General features: G+C 47.3%; 1 protein-coding gene across 8 annotated transcripts in view; it reads right to left on the reverse strand.

Annotated features, from left to right (window-relative positions):
• The window catches only part of Katnal1 (katanin catalytic subunit A1 like 1), a 55,607-nt gene that overhangs the window by 24,787 nt on the left and 14,229 nt on the right, over positions 1-16,591 (reverse strand). For all 8 annotated transcript variants that reach the window (XM_085837463.1, XM_085837461.1, XM_085837462.1 and 5 more), the window contains one exon: positions 6,585-6,752. In XM_085837463.1, coding sequence (XP_085693589.1) covers positions 6,585-6,752 — 168 coding nt within the window. The remainder of the gene's footprint in view (positions 1-6,584; positions 6,753-16,591) is intronic.

Raw genomic sequence — 16,591 nt, forward strand, 5'->3', positions numbered from 1 at the left:
GCGTGTGTTTGTGTTTGTGTGTGTGTGTGTGTGTGTGTGTGTGTGTGTGTGTGTGTGTAAGCCAGGGACATCAGATCCTCCTGGAGCAGGAGTCACAGGATTGTGAATTACCTGACCAAACTCAGGTCCTTTAGGAGAGCAACAAGTGCGCTTAACCATTGAGCCATCTCTCTAGCTCTAATATCTCTTCTGTAAACTGCTAATTCTGTATAATCTTTTTCATGCCTCTGTTTGTCTCCCACTGTCAGGCCAGTCTAGCAGCTGACATCCACACTGCTCATGGTGTTGGTGCCCTGGGAACCTAGCACATATCAGCACATTGAAGAAGCATGAAATGGGTCTTCTCCTTTCCTTCTCACAGATGAGGAAACTGGCAAACCAAGTCAGTCGCTCGTCTAAGCAGCAACAGCGGCCTAGGCACTCTAGCTCTGGGCCTGGGCTTGCAGCCAGTTTGTTCACAGGGCACACTGCTGCACATGGGGGCTGCTTCCACCCACAGCAGAAACAAACACAGGAAATGTTAGACAAGGACACCAGCCTGCAGCCCACCGGAGCCCTACTGTCCCACAAAGTAACGCAGGCAGACAATTCAGAGCACACTTACTGACGTGGGTGCAGCACCCTACACTGCCCAATCAGGACAGAAGGATTGTAGCAACAGATCCACAGCAAGCTCTATACTCACCAATATGCACACTCTTCCCACAATAGTTATGAGCAGGTTTAGTGTGCCAGGCTCTGTTCTAGACACAGAATACAGCAATGAAGCAAAAAGACACAGACAGACCTCAGTGCTCATGAGGATTAGGAGGAATAAATTAAATATGGTTACTAAGATTTCACATTCAATCTTCCCATTTATAAAACACCACATTTAAACAGAGATAATAAACCCTTGGAAACTTGACAACCTTGAAACTGAGAAAAAGTTAGCTCAACAAAAATATACAAATTCTAAAATCAAGAGCTGAAGAATGCTCACTGAGCTCGGCTGAATCCCAGTAAAGGTGCTCACCCTGAGGGAAACACACAGGTGAGACAAAACCTCCCCATAACCCAAGAGCACATCTCTCAGACACCAAGATTATAAATGGAAAAAGAAATCCAATGTGGATTTAAAAAAAAATAGTGCCAACCTCTACATACGTGCAATTCAGCCACAGTTATAGAGATAAAAATGCCGTAAGATTACAAATATGACAATGGATAGATGGTTTAATGTGCAAAGACCAGAATAAGAGAGTCCTTAAAATACCCCACTGATGAAAATATAGCCACAAAGAAGTTTTCAGTCTCCTAAGTTATAAAGTATTCATACAACACACAGTAAATATTCCTGTAAAGCCATGGCACCTTCAAGAGACCAACGATGACAATGATGTTGAACACTGACAATGGTGTGGAGACCTGTGCCTCCTACTCTGTCAGTCACAGTGCAAACTGCTAACACCCGCTTGAAAACTGTCTGATGATGTGATGTGACCTCCCAATGTCTAACTTAGGCATCTCCCAGGACCCCACCATCCCACCCCTTAAGTGGACATTTCTGGTTTCTTCGGAGACTCAGTAGTGTCATGTGATGTTTTTTCTGGAAACTGTCTTATGAGAGGATGCTTTGCTGTGAACAGACACGTGATATCTTTCTGGAAGCTGTCTTGTGAGAGAGCACCTGATAAAAACCCACAGACAGTGGAGGGCGCTCTTGCATTGGTTCGCCTTATGACGCTTTGCTGGTCTTCACTGATGGTTGCTTGCAAGCTGTAACTTCAGAGAGAGAAATGTGCCAAAGAACTGCTCGTGGTATTCTGACTGCTTCTTGCTGCACAAACTCATGCCAAATCATTGGAATCTACTGGTTTCTTCTGGTTCCACCTGCTACTGGTTCATGTATGGTGTTTGCCGACTGGACTGGACTGCTGAGGCCGATTCGTGTTTGGAATTGCCCCAAAGACCTGCTTCTACTCCTTGTCCTGTTAACCTTTCTCCCCTACCTTTGGTCGGCTGGCTAGAAGGGAGGTTGAACCATTTAAGAACCCTTATTAAAGTAGGTTTTGAAAAACCTTAGGCTACACACCCCTAATGTGCACTTACTAAAAATGAATGCATATGCACACCAAAGAAGAATGAAATGATCCAAGTTGGCACTATTCAACAGCTCCAGACTAGACAACCCAAAACTCTACTCACAGGAAACATTTAATTGTGCACGATAGTGTGTAATTATAAGAATTAACTAACAATATCAGCAAAGGCATAGAGAAATCTTACAAACATATTAAGCAGAGAAAGAAAATAATACAAAAAGGTAAAAATCAAAAATCCAATTCCTAAAAACAGGTGCTACGAATCCCCCCAAAACAGTAGCATCCTCAAACAAGGGGCTACTAACTCATAAGGTGTCATAACACAGAGCGCTGGTCACCCTAGGAAAGAAGGAAGCGGCAGAGACTGGGAGAACTCGGACCGCGGCTTCTGACTTCTGAGAAGCCAGTGATTTTTGTTGACCTGGGATGGTCATTTTATGATAAGAAAGGTACAAGGGTTACTGCAGAAACTATCTTTTTGGTTTATAATAAGACAATTTATTATATTTTCAAGAATTTTATAAGCCAGTTGGGAAACACACACTTAAACTTCATCAAGAGCTTTATATATATATATATAAGCACAGGAGACTTGAGTCAGATGCCCAGCACCCAGGTGAAAAGCTGGGTGTGGCAGTGCCACTTGTAATCCCAGGGGAGGACCCAGAACATGCTGGCCAGTCGGCCTCACCAACTCCAGCTTAGGGGCAGCATGAGACCCTGTCTCCATAGGTGGGGTGGCGAATGATAGACACCTGGGGTCAACCTCTGACCTCCACACATAGGCACACACATGCATGGGCACCCACACCTAGACAAACACACATGAGTACATATGTGTACCATACATACACCTACACATATACACACATGTGGTTTCTATTGTTTTTACATTACTAAAAAACAACAACAACAACAACAAAAGAACCAAAACTGAGTATTCTCCCAACACTTAAAAATGGGCCTGTTTGTCAGTGTTGCACAAGTCATGGAGAGATGAGCCAAATTCCAAGATCCTGTGCCTTTCACGGCTTTGCTGCCATCTTAGCAAAGAAAACAAGTCACCAGCCAGCACCCATGGCTACACGGCATCCCTCCATCGCCACGATCACAGGGGACAGGGATGTGAGTGGGCCCAGCCAGCGAGAGTGTTCTCTAAAGTCCACCAAGAGCACTGGACCTGTGTTTCTTTAAATTATGGACAAATGGCCACACGTGCCTTATGCCAAGCATGTCTGTCATGGAACCACATGTGAATGTGCATGTGCCTGAATTACATATGAACATGCGTTTTTCTAGAAAAGTAGTTCTTCAGCACACATTAGCACCTCACATGAGATGACCATTCATAAAATAATTCAATTATGACCTATGCACTTTTTAAGTCACTGTTCATGTGTGACAGTTTGTGTTCATCAATCAGCAGGTGTCAACAGAATGGTCCAGTCTTGTTTCCAGTGACCCTCCACGCCTGTGTCCGATGCTAACCACACAACAAGGACAGCATTCACCATGGCCATTTGCTATATACAGTGTAATGAGACAATGCACTTTAGGTCAAGTAACTGAGCAGGGAATTCTGGGAGCATAGCTGGTCCTCCTTTAATCTGAACTTCACTTAGACTCACGTATAACCGTGATCCTGGGATCATGCAGGACACTGCTCATTAACCACAAGTTAGCTAAGGCAACATGGCTAGCATTAGAGTCTGAGCTTTCTAACTTATAATTATTTTTTAAGATAATAGAAAAATATTTCTTCTACTCACTCATATTTACTTTTAGTATATCCTTTCTAAATTTAAAAAGCATTTGTTATTTCTACATAAAACTCTGATTCTCAGAATTGTGAAAGTATAACTTACTGTCACTGAATTCTTGGTGAAGATGACCAGTGCTCCTCTACCTCATGCTAAAGAGATACGTCCTTTTAAACAGAGTCCAGGTTAAAGCAGGCTAACTCACATTTCTCAGCATACATCTATACTGACCGTAAGCTTAAATGATAATATGGTAAATTCAGTTTTTCCATTTGCTATATAGTCTGAACATACAGGCTCCTCCAACCGTCAAGTCAAAGTCCAGTCTCCAGTACGCTGCATTAAGAGATGGGGCCTAGAGATGCCTTTGCCTGCCTAAGGTTCAGCCTTTATAAAATGACCTAGTGTTTTATTATAGCATTCCAAACAGTCCAAGGCACTGGGTACGTTCAAATAACACTAAAAACACAGCTTAGCTGCTTGTGCCACTCATGTCTGCAATGAGAAATAACCAGATGCCAGTCAGGAGTCCTTTATTTGAGACCAAGTCTCACTATGTAGCCCCATGGTGCCAAGCTCATGACATCCTGTGTCAGCCTCCCTGAGTGCTGGGATGACAGCCAGATACACTTTATTAGTTTATATTTTCGTTTATATTCATTATATGACTAACACAAAGTACATAGCTAGTAAAAATGTACTAATAACTTATGCTGCACACTAGCTATGTGGACAATCCTGTGGCCCTCAGGGTTAAAAAGAAATATGGCCTCAACAGCAAATCATTGTGCAAAATGACTGTTGCTTATTTTAAAAAAAAAACAGCACTTTATGCTTAGACCTAGTCTGAAGCCTATCAGAAGTTTAAAAAGAAACGGGGGACAAAAGGATGTAATTTCTCACAAAATTTACCAGTATTTTTTGGAAAATGAAAGTCAATATAAAAGTATGCTGAGAAGTGTAAGTCATCCTACTCTAACCTGAATTCTATTTAAAAAATAATTAAAATAAGCTTTCACACTGTGTCACATCGTGATCTAAAACTTGGGCTCACAGTCATAGCCTTCAAAGTCCCAGCCCACAGCACCATCAGCTGTTAGCAGGACACAGGGCTCATAGATGACTGGAGGGACCGAATAAACCAACACACATAGCTTCAAAAGTGTCAGAGCAACACCAAAGCCGCGGCCCCTGGGGAGAGCACGGCTCCCACTGCTTCTACGTGGCATTCCACAGTGCAATCCTAAACACAGCTAAAGCAAATATGCAGGGACCCTTGACAGGATGTGATTTATCATAAAGGCCTTTACCTGCTGAGCCTCTAATGGGCCCAAGATAAATTTCTTTTATCCTCATTTTTTAGACCTATAAAGTAATAGAAGCAGCTTTCAGAATTCTATATACAAATTAATAATCTATTAGACTATGAGATTATACAAACATATGTATATAACTAATTTTTTTCTTTTGTTTATTTTTCTGGCAGGGTATAAGTTACAATGTGGACCAGGTTGGCCTTGAACTCACAGAGCTCTGCCTGCTTGTCTTCCTGGGCTTTGGGATTAAAGCTGTGCACCACCACACTGAGCCTAAAAGTGAGATCTTACTGGGGAGAGAGGTAGGATTCAACACAGGGAACAAAAAGCAGATAAGCCCTTCTGTGCCCTCCACGTGTGCTTTAACAGCTCTGCCATTAAACACCTCGTCATGCCCCAGGCAGGGGCTGCTAGGACTACATGCTTGCACACTCAGTTAACCAAATAGTCTCAAGCTAAGACTATCTTTATTTTAGGCAATACAGTCTCATTTTTCTGGACTAGTTCATTTCATTATGTTGGTGCCACCTGCCAATCGCATGATTGAAAAGGGAGTCTGTAACAGCCCTTGTGATCTCTCCATCTTCACTTTCACAGCAGCCCTGGAAACTCTAGTCTCTGCTGTGATAATCAGATCAGAGACAACTACACCTTTCAGGTAGCATGACACTTCCGTGTTTGTGTTTTTAAAAGTAGTTCCTTTGATTTTTGTGGTGACTCAGAGTAGCTCTCCTACCTCCTCGTCAGCCGTAGAAATAAGAAAGGCTGATTTTGCACTGATAGTCTGAGTACTCAGCTTGTCACTGACAGAGTAAAACAGACAATTACTCAGGAACATTGTAAATGAGAAGTCACAAGTGTGGCTCCCACAGCTGCTGCCACCAGTTCACCCGCCTTGTCCTCCATTGAAGAGTCACATGTAGAATCTTAGGTTGCCTCAGTGGCAGGTTTCCTTCCTCAAGTCCAATCCAGCCTTCGATGGTGGGTGAGGGAGGGCGGGTCTTCCCGACTCCACCCCTCACTGGGAGAGGATTGGAGCACTCACCCTGTACCTTAGATTTTACTCTGAAAGGGGAGCAGGACTGTTTCATGAACCATTCATGGATGGTGCCCAGAGCCTTCAGGGGACCCAGGGCCAGGGTTACTCCTGGTCTTCCTTTCTTTTGTGTAATCCACAAAGGTCCACTTTCCTAATACACTGAGACCTCTGTGTGTGTGTGCATTTGCTTAACTAAATATGCCTGCTATCCCACTGTGTGTGTGTGTGTGTGTGTGTGTGTGTGTGTGTGCGCGCGAGCTACCCCTCTGACATTATGTGCCTTGCAGTGCGGCCTTTGAAATATAAAGAACCCCGAGGAACCCTGAGAATTCACCCCCAGCTCCAGTATCCACCAAAGCTCCACTGTGAGTGAATGAATCAGAGCCTTGCCTTGTCATCTCTCCCTCTTGCTCTATAGTCCTTGTCCCGACTTGCAGGTTTGTCACTCTTCGATATCTGGTGTGCTCGGCCCACGAGTCCCCGGGCTCCTGCCCCCACGTCTTTCCGCAGAGGCCTCACTTCGCGATTTGGACGCCTGATTTGAGGTGGTGCTCTGACAAAAAAAAAAAAAAAAAGACAGTTAAATAACAATTAATCAATTAACCCCAGCACTCAGGAGGCAGAGGCAGGCAGATTTCTGAGTTCGAGGCCAGCCTGGTCTACAAAGTGAGTTCCAGGACAGCCAGGGCTATACAGAGAAACCCTGTCTCAAACAAACAAACAAACAAACAAACAAAAACAATTAATCAAAGACAAGGGATGCAAAGCCGTATTACTCACGAGACTGTCACAATTTCCCCTGCCGTAGAGTGGTTGGAACAATTATTAAATATAGGTGACACGCATGGATACTTTGCCAAAGTAACAACTAACCACCAACAGAGGGCACCTGCGTCCACCTGTTAACCTCAGCAGCTGCACTCAACCGACTCTCAAATCAGGAAGAGTTAACTTAGAAATAGCTAAAGCCTTTTCAGTAAAGGGTGGGACTGCGTAGTTCATTTTCTTTTTTATAACCAAGAAAACTTTCTCCACTTATGCTGGAGAAGTCGGCATTTCAATATGCAAATTACAAATGGCAGGGCCCAGCACCGACATTCTTATAAACAAAGCCATTCATGTGGGAAAATATATCCACGTCTAGTGAGTGTCAAAAATGATGATAGAACTCCAGGTGTGAGTAGCAATTTCAATAAATCCAGATTCGAAACCAATGTGCTCACAGCAGCACATTTTGTCGGCTTCCACCATGGAAGGCTGAGCCTTGGGGCTTCTCGGCACAGCGCTTAGGCGCAGCACTCCGGGTGGGGGCTCTATCACTTCATGGCTTCCTTTCTCAAACCATCCATCCCATCTCCTTGCCTTCTCCTGCTGCCCCGCATGACATCTGTGGCTGTTCTGATCCTGGGTGCAACTGCTTCTTCCTCTCAATAGCACAGTGACTGCCCATCTCTAGACTCAAGGGAAGTGGATGTTAGCTCTCTCCCCTTTCCTGATGTTTTCATTAGCATTTATTAATTATACATACTAATGGATCCATTGTGACATTGTCACACGTGTACATAATGTGCTTTGGCCACACCCCTCATTAATCACCCTCTTGTTCTCCACTAACCCCTGTGCTCTTTCAAACTAGCTCCTCTCCTCCCTCTCTCCCTCCCTCTCTCCCTCATCCCCCAGTGTGCGTGCGTGTGTGTGTGTGTGTGTGTGTGTGTGTGTGTGCGCGCGCGTGCATGTGTTCTCCAATAGAAGAGTTGCCTTAGAGTTGGTCATAGGTCCATGTGCACCTGAGCAATGGCTACACCACTGAAAGTCTATTAAATGGGGGGTGAGTGGGGTCCTAGGGCCCCTCCCCCTCCCATGACAGGGTGTTGAAGGGTTCAGTCTTGTGAAGATCTAGTGCATGTAATTACAGCTGCTATGAGTTCGGGGCCACAGGAAGCCACTTCCTGACTGGACATCAGTATCCCACTGTGCCCCTACCCTCTCCCAGGACGCCAGTTTCCCACCATGCTCCCTGCACCCCCAGCTCTTCCTTCTTCCCACGGCTGCAGTGTACCCTGCTGGCTTGGGGCTTTAATTCATCTCTGGGTTTCCTTCTTGGTCTCCTAGAAGGCAGCACAGTAATAGTGTATGTGACAAGACGAGAACTGGATGAAGGAACAGTGAAATGGATCAAGACACTGCAGTTCTGACGCAGTGCTAATGCTGCGGTTTAATGTAAAAAGACTCCCACGGGATTATGGGTGTGTGTCGCTTGGTCCCTGGTTGGTGGCACAGCCTTGGAAGGTTGTGGAACCTTTAAGAAGTGAGGCCTGGCTGATGGAGTGTGTTGATTGGGGTGTGTTGATGCTTTTGGAGTGCAGCCCTATCTCCTCTACACATCTTGGCCAGTCACATGAGCAGCTGCCTCCCAATTCTGCCTACCTGGACTCCTGTGGTCACGCCTTAACTTTCATGATGACGTGAAATCCCCAGATACCTGAGTCAAAATAAGTCCTTCCTCATTAGGATAGTGTCACAGGCCTGAGGAAAGAAACCATTACATAAAACAAACACAAGCAAAACAAAAAAGTCCATTGCATATTCATAGTGCTGGGCTCTGCTAAGAATAAGAACAGCTGCTGAGAACCGCACAGGTGCTGCTGAGAACCTCACAGGCATCTCTAAGGCTCCGCACTGACACCTCCATCCTGAGTGTAGTCTAGTTCAACAGTTATTGGACAGCCGTTTTTTAGTACACAGCTAGTGACGCTGCTGACCCCAGGGAAGACAGAAATAAACAAACTGCAGTGTGAGAGGAACTGGGGCCACTGAAAAATGACCAGAAGATGCTTTGGAAACTGAAGTTGTATCACACTACGACATTCTTAGTCCCTTAAACAGGCTACCAATCAAGTAAACCCGTGAAGAGACAGCTGGCAGTAGTGCCGCACACCCTTAATCCCAGCACTCAGGAGGCAGAGGCAGAGGCAGAGGCAGAGGCAGAGGCAGAGGCAGAGGCAGAGGCAGAGAGGCAGAGGCAGAGAGGCAGAGGCAGAGGCAGAGGCAGAGGCAGAGGCAGAGGCAGAGGCAGAGGCAGAGGCAGAGGCAGAGGCAGAGGCAGAGGCAGAGGCAGAGGCAGAGGCAGAGGCAGAGGCAGAGGCAGAGGCAGAGGCAGAGGCAGAGGCAGAGGCAGAGGCAGAGGCAGAGGCAGAGGCAGAGGCAGAGGCAGAGGCAGAGAGGCAGAGGCAGAGGCAGAGGCAGAGAGGCAGAGGCAGAGACAGAGGCAGAGGCAGAGACAGAGGCAGAGGCAGAGGCAGAGGCAGAGAGGCAGAGGCAGAGAGGCAGAGGCAGAGGCAGGCATAACTCTGAGTTCAAGGCTAGCCTGGTCTACGGAGTTCCAGAATAACCAAGGCTACCCAGAGAAATCCTGTCTTGGAAAACCAAAACCAAAGGGGAAAAAAAGAACTTGAAGAGACTGGTGAAGAATGAGAAGCATAAGGATAAATTGCTGTCTAGAGCACTGCACATCTGGGGTCAGCTCAGTAGGCGAGCACCTGCCCAGCACACACCAAGCCCTGGGGTCAACATCTAGCACAGAAAATAAAAGCCCAAGCCTTTAGTATCTCAAAGGAACCTTGCTGTTGTTCTTCGGGAGGAGCCAGGTTTGTCTTTTTACTGTTTTCTGTTTTGAGGAAGAGATAGGAAGTGGTTGGGTAGAGTTCTGCTGTATTTGTGTGTTTTGTGTATGCAGAAATGTATTTCCTGCATCGGCCAAGGGCCTCGGCCAAGACAATGAAACAAGACTCTCTCTCCTCTCAGCACACGGGTTGTTCCTATTGCTGGCAGCTGTGCTTGCTATCTAGTGACTGTCATTGTGGTCCAGCTTTTTAGACCCTGCTCCAGCACGGAGCCTCTGCTCACCATCAGTGAGTCCAGCCCCTACAGCTGCCTGCAGGTTCTGCCATTGTTGGGCTTGCCTGGGAGGCCTTGCCACGAATCCTGAGGCAGTCCTGACTCGGCTTGCTACTTAGCAGCTGCTCAGAAGCCCTCCCACAGTCTTCTTGGCGCAAGTGCAAGCATCTGTCTTGGTGAGCTATGACCTAAGAGTCCTTCCTAGCCTGTTCAGGAGCTGCCTTCTGAGGGCTGCGGCAGAGCTTGACCTGGCACGCACTGCTCTGATGAAGTGCTCAACCAGCTGTCGGTGGGATCTGTGGCAAGCCCCACGCCTGTGGGAAGCATGCATGCGCTCTCTACGTCTTCAGTTCCACCTCACTGCAGTTGGAGATTACATGTGTAACAGACTCTGTCAGCGTCCCAGAGGACACCCTGGTTCCACTCTGTATTTCTTTGTCCATTGCCGCATCACTGCACGATGTCATGCTTCACTGTGGGGACTCTGTGACAACTTCTAGGCTGTGTAAGCAACAGACTCAGGGGGCCTCTTTAAAAAGAGGTTTTGATGGGGCTGCACAGTGCCACATATCTCGGCCCTGATGGTCAAAAAGACTGACAGTGTACTAGCATGCAGTTTTTCAAAACCACAGAGCAACTAGCTAGCTAGTCATCAGGGCACAGTGAATGAATACCAGCCTGGTAGACTTACACTGAACTACCACTGAAGAGCAACAGAAGAGATGGATATTCTAAAAATAAAAACTGATAGCTTATCACTAGCAGACCGTCACTGTGACAACCACCAAATGCTCGTCAGCAGCGATGAAAGCAAAGCAGAAAGGGAGAATAAGGGGCAGAGACGTGGAGTGGGTGTGCGCACATCCCTTCAGGAAATGCTTCTGGAGCCTACCCTGCACCACACATTGTTCTTGGTGCTGGGGATGCAAGTCGAGCTTGATCAAGTCCCAGGGGCATGTCTGGGTCTGGGTGTGTGTGGGGTGAACAATAAGTAGGCGTGTAGTCTGTACACAAGGATAGAGTAGGCTGGACTTCTGGAATCCTCTGAGCAAAGACAAAGGAAGGGTGTCGTGAGCTGCTGGAGAGTCGTGGGGAGCTGCACAGCTGTCCTGGCCCCCTGCCGGGCCATGCTGCTCTTCACACTCTCCAGGCACTAAGCCACTTCACCCTCACAGCCTCTGCATGGGGTGACTGCCACAATGATCTCCATTTACAGAGGGAATTTACAGAGGGAAGATGAAGCTGGCAACTTGTCCTTGGGGCCACTGAGGGGCAGAGCTAAGAGGAGACCCCCTCTCTCCTCAGAGCTGGCACTGGTCTGCTGTGCAAAGGCAGCAGACTTCCCAGAACAGGAGACACTGCATGGCAAAGACCTTCCTCATGCTTGTCAGCATCCGGTGGGCACCAGTGATGTCAAGCTGAAGTGCATCTGGAGCAGCATGGGGGCTGGGGCTAGACACAAGAGGAGGACGCAAGAGAAGAGGCCACAGTCACAGAAAAAAGAGAAGGACATGGAGCCCTGTAAAGGCCAGCGAAGTCAGAAGAGAGGGAGGAGAGTTCCAACTGAGAGAGCCAACAGCAAGTGTCACAAAGGTGAGGGGGAAAGCCAGCAGCTGTGGGAGGCGTTATCACACGAGTGAGTTGCTCAGTGTAGCCAAGGGTTCAACCCAACGCTGCTGTGGGGACTGGGAATCCAGGATTCCTAGGAGCTGAGGAGAATGCCTGCCCATAGGTGGCACTCAACAGCAGATAGCAGCCAACAGGGAAAGCAGAGAGGCAGAGAGCTTTCATGCAAGTGTGGAAGTGCGTGTACTCCGGCTTCACTCTGCATCGCTTGCAGTTCTCCTGCTTCTGTCTCTAATGAATTAGAATGCCTATTTTCAGCTGCCTTTTCTAAAACACAGAAATAGCCAAACTTAGGGGGCTGGAGAGGCGGCTCAATGGTTAAGAGCACTGTCACTCTTGCAGAAGACCCTGGTTCAGTTCCCAGCACACAGATGGCAGCTCACAACCATCTGTAACTCCAGTTCCCAGGGATCTGACACCTTTTCTGGTCACTGGTGTATAGACATATAAGAAGGTAAAGCATTTACACACATAACACAAAAATAAACCTTAAAATATGTTAGGCACTCACGGTAATAAATACCTAGATTTCCAAGATTCAAGTATTTTGTAGCAGGAACCAGACATTTCCTACAGAGAGCTTACCTAAAAAAACAATGAAACCTCAAAAATCAAGAACAAAGCCCAACAGGATGCTCTCCCCCTTCTGACATCTGGACTCTCACCTTCCTGTGAACTGACAGCAGTACCTGCACTAGAAGCAGGCTCTCTGCGCTTGCCACCCTGCTCCGACTGAGCTTTCTGTCTACACCACCGCATCAGCTCCACCACACCAGCATTAGCACCACCACATCAGCATCAGCATCAGCTCCACCGCATCAGCACTGAGACCTGAAGGGCACTGGCCTTAGGCAATGCTTCTCACCCAAGCATTGTCTTTCCACCATGGCAGCCAGCACAGCCCTCCTGGTAGCACAGGCATTTGGCCACTCTCTATAAATAACTAATGGAGACGCCTGGGCTTCCCCAACCACGCACCTCTGCTCCCCCTTGTCAGTGGGACCAGATGAACCAACTGTAGACCACTCTCTCCATCCTGAACCCAGTCTGTCACTCCCTGCCATTCCCATCTAGCTGTGCACACGTGGTACCTGCTTGAATCTCAGACCTGGAGAAACTGCCACAGGCAGAGCATGAGTTTGAGACCAGCCCAGGTTTCACAGCAGAGCATGTCTCAAATATCCAAATAAAATTTTAGGACGTCTTTCTGGACCCATTCACTGACTTCAGGTGAGTGCCTGCTACACAGCCCCACCTGAGTCCCAGCCCTCATCCTGGAGTGGCTGTGCTCGTGGGAGGTTGTGAAGATTACATTACAAACCATGTGCAGAACTCAGTAAATGCCACTTATTATTGAGACAATTCACCCCTCCCTCTACCTATGTTTTCCTAACAACCTGAAATCAGAGGCCATCCCGTATTCCAGAAGATAATATAATCCAGAATGTTAAGGGAATGGGTGTAACACCACAGGCACTGGTGTTAGTCCATAACCTACTGCATCATTTAAAGAACAACCTTAAAATATCTGTTTCTTGAAGTGGAAACTTATGGGTTCTTTGGAGAGTCAGTTGTGTTGAAGGGTGTTTTGCTGGGGCAAACATGTGAAGGAACATTTAGCTGAAGCAGACACAGGAGAGAGGATGGTCTGCTAAAGCAAGCATGTGAAAGGACATGTGATGAAGGATTCTTTGCTAACAGCACGCATGCATTAGTCCACCTCACATTGCCTAGTTGAGCTGCATTTGTCAGAGCTCCATAGAGAGAAATGTGCCAAAAAAAACTTCTGGTGGTGTGCTGTGGTTTCTTGCTGCCTCCTTGGACTCAGGCTGATTAGCAGAGTGGTGTCAGCTGAGGTAAGACCCATAGAGAACTCATGATGTTTGGAGGTTATAGATAGAACTTGACAGACAGTGATGGAGGCTGAGCTAGGTTTGCTTATAGAGCTCGCTGTGCAACACTTGTGGGTCTCTAATCTTTGCTGATCTTTGCTTCCCTGAGAGAGACACAGCCAGGAACCTCTCCTGGTGTTCCTGCTGGTCCCCCCTGCTGACTGGAGCCGAGGCTGAGGCCTGGCTGTCTCTGCTAGATCACATCACCACTGTTGCTATCCCAATTCTACTGAGCTGGGCTGCTGGTGCATCTGTGGAGTGTTTGAGAGTGGACTGAGCTTCTGTGGCCTGCTACCCTATGAGCTAAACTGCTGATTTCAAGACAACACAGACAGGAGTTGCTCTAAAGAACCTTTCTAAACAGGTTCACTTCCCCCGCATTCTTTCTCTCCCACTACCTCTGGTGGGTGGTGGGTTACAAGGGAGGTTAAAATGTTTAAGAACCATCATTAAAAATAGACATTTGGAAAATGATAGTTACAGTCTCCAGCTCAGCTGATCTGTTAAATAACGACCATTACCCTCCTGTAGTCTATTCCCTGCCCTACTCCTGATCACAGGTGACTATCTAGACCAGCCATTCTCTCATTCTCACTATCAGTCACCAGGTTGAGTCCATTTTATCTGGAATGCTCTCACTCCCACCTACAATACCAAACACTGCCAGGGTTTGTGTGTCCCGCCCAGTGTGCACAGAAGCTGGTGCAGAGCTCTGGAGGTGACAGGTGCCAGCACTCCTGAGGCCAAGCTCTGTGGCCTTTGTTACTGTCACTACTTGGACTGCAGGGGTTGGATGCAGGGCTACCAAGCAACCTGTGATGCACACTCACACAGGGTAAGCTTGGCGGTAACCTTGGTTACCCTGTGTGACCCTCCAAGCTCAGCAGCGCTATTGCAAGGCTGCCTAGTCCACCCCCTTAGCCAAGAAACCTGAGTCAGAGCAGAGGTGACAGACTTACAGACAGGAAATGGCAGCTTCCTCTCTCTCAGTGCTTGACCCTGGCCTTACCCAACCCTTTTTTATTATTGGCTGGTTTTTGTTTTGTTTTGAGTGTTGACAGTTACTGAAGCTAGCAGGGTACTCAGAGAGACATGTGGCAACAACCTTAACATCAAGTGTGTAAGAAATCCCACAGGAGGAAAACCCATCTCCTTAGGTGTACATAGAGACACTTTGTACCAATTCCCCAAGCGCGCACGGGCATGCCCACACATCTACAGAGGTCAGAGGTCAAGTGTCTTCCCCAGTAGCTCACGTGGAGCCCATTGACTGAGCTAGACCAGCTGGCCGGTAAAACCCAGAGATCTTCCTGTCTCTGCCGCCCAGCACTGAGACTGCAGGTACGTACGCACTTCTATGCCCAGATTTAATGGGTGCTAGGGATCCAATCCCTGGCCATCATGTTTACACAATGGGCTCTCTCCCCAGCCCCTCCCTCCAGGGCTTGATGAAACAGCATTCGAAGGCCTATTTGGGCTTTAGTCAGAAAATTACCTAGACAGAACAAACTAAATGATAAATTTCAGATTCACATTTACAATGTCACTTGCCCCTCCCCCAAAAGGCATGATTGGTTAAAATCTACCACATGGGAACATAACCTGTGTATTATGAAGAATACCAAGAGTTTCTCTAAAATTAAAAATAGGGACTGGAGAGATAGATCAGCAGTTAAGAACACTGGCTGCTATTGTAGAGGACCTGGGTTCGATTCCCAGCACCCACATAGTGGCTCACAAGTGTCTATAACTCCAGTTCCAGAGGATCGAATGCCCTCTTTTGGCTTCTGCAGGCACTGCACATATGTGATCAAGAGGTACAGAGACATACGTGCAGGCAAAACACCCACATACAATATAATAAAAATAAAGAAATATTTTAAAAATTAAAAACAGAGCTACCATATGATCCAGTAATCCACCTTGTGAATATCTATCTAAATAAAATTGAATGGGGCGTTGACAAAGCATCTGACCTCTGTGCCCATTTCAACCCTGTCCTCATGAACAAGACATGGAAGTAACTTAGAGGAGAGCATAAAAAACGTGAGGTGAATATAAGACAGATTATCATCCCGCTTTACAGAAATAGTTCTTCTATTCACAAAAACAGATGAGCCCAGAGGACACTGTGCTAAGCGAAACAACCACCCCGCAGAAAGACACATAATGCCATCTTGTTCACATCTACAATTTGAAACCATCAGATCACAGCTCCACAGAGGAGAGCGCCAGTTAGCAAGGCTGAAGGGAAGGGAGACGGGGCTTCTCCATCCATTCTGTGCCACTAAACAAAATATCTGAGACTGGGTAATCCAGAACAAGCAGAAATGTCTTTGCTCTCATCTGGATGCTGAGAAGTCTGGGTGTGAGGAGCCCATACCTGCAAGGATATTCAGAGGGCACACTACCATGCCCGAGGGTGGAGAAGAGCGGCTTCCCTGTGAGGTACACCTCCCATACTACCTACACCACCCACATCACCCACACCACCTACACTACCCACATCATCTATATCACCTACACCACCCACACCACCCACATCATCTATATCACCTACACCACCTACACCACCCACACCACCCACACCACCCACACCACCCACACCACCCACACCACCCACACCACCCACACCACCCACACCACCCACACCCACCTACACCACCCACACCACCCACACCACCCACACCACCCACACCACCTACACCACCCACACCACCCACACCTCCTACATCACCTACACCACCCACACCACCCACACCTCCTACATCACCTACACCACCCACACCACCCACACCACCTACACCACCTACACCACCTACATCACCTACACCACCTACATCTTCAATAACATCTTCATTAATATCTTCATATTAGCCCCACTAACCCATCTCTGTACCCCACACTCAGGACCCAATCCCTTCTTACAGACCCAGTCTCTCAAGGCTGCTGCCCTAGGGAGTGAGTTGATAACACA

The sequence above is a fragment of the Mus caroli genome, unplaced genomic scaffold, assembly GCF_978045245.1.
Source record: "Mus caroli unplaced genomic scaffold, Mus_caroli_1 scaffold_4, whole genome shotgun sequence".
Taxonomy (NCBI): domain Eukaryota; kingdom Metazoa; phylum Chordata; class Mammalia; order Rodentia; family Muridae; genus Mus; species Mus caroli.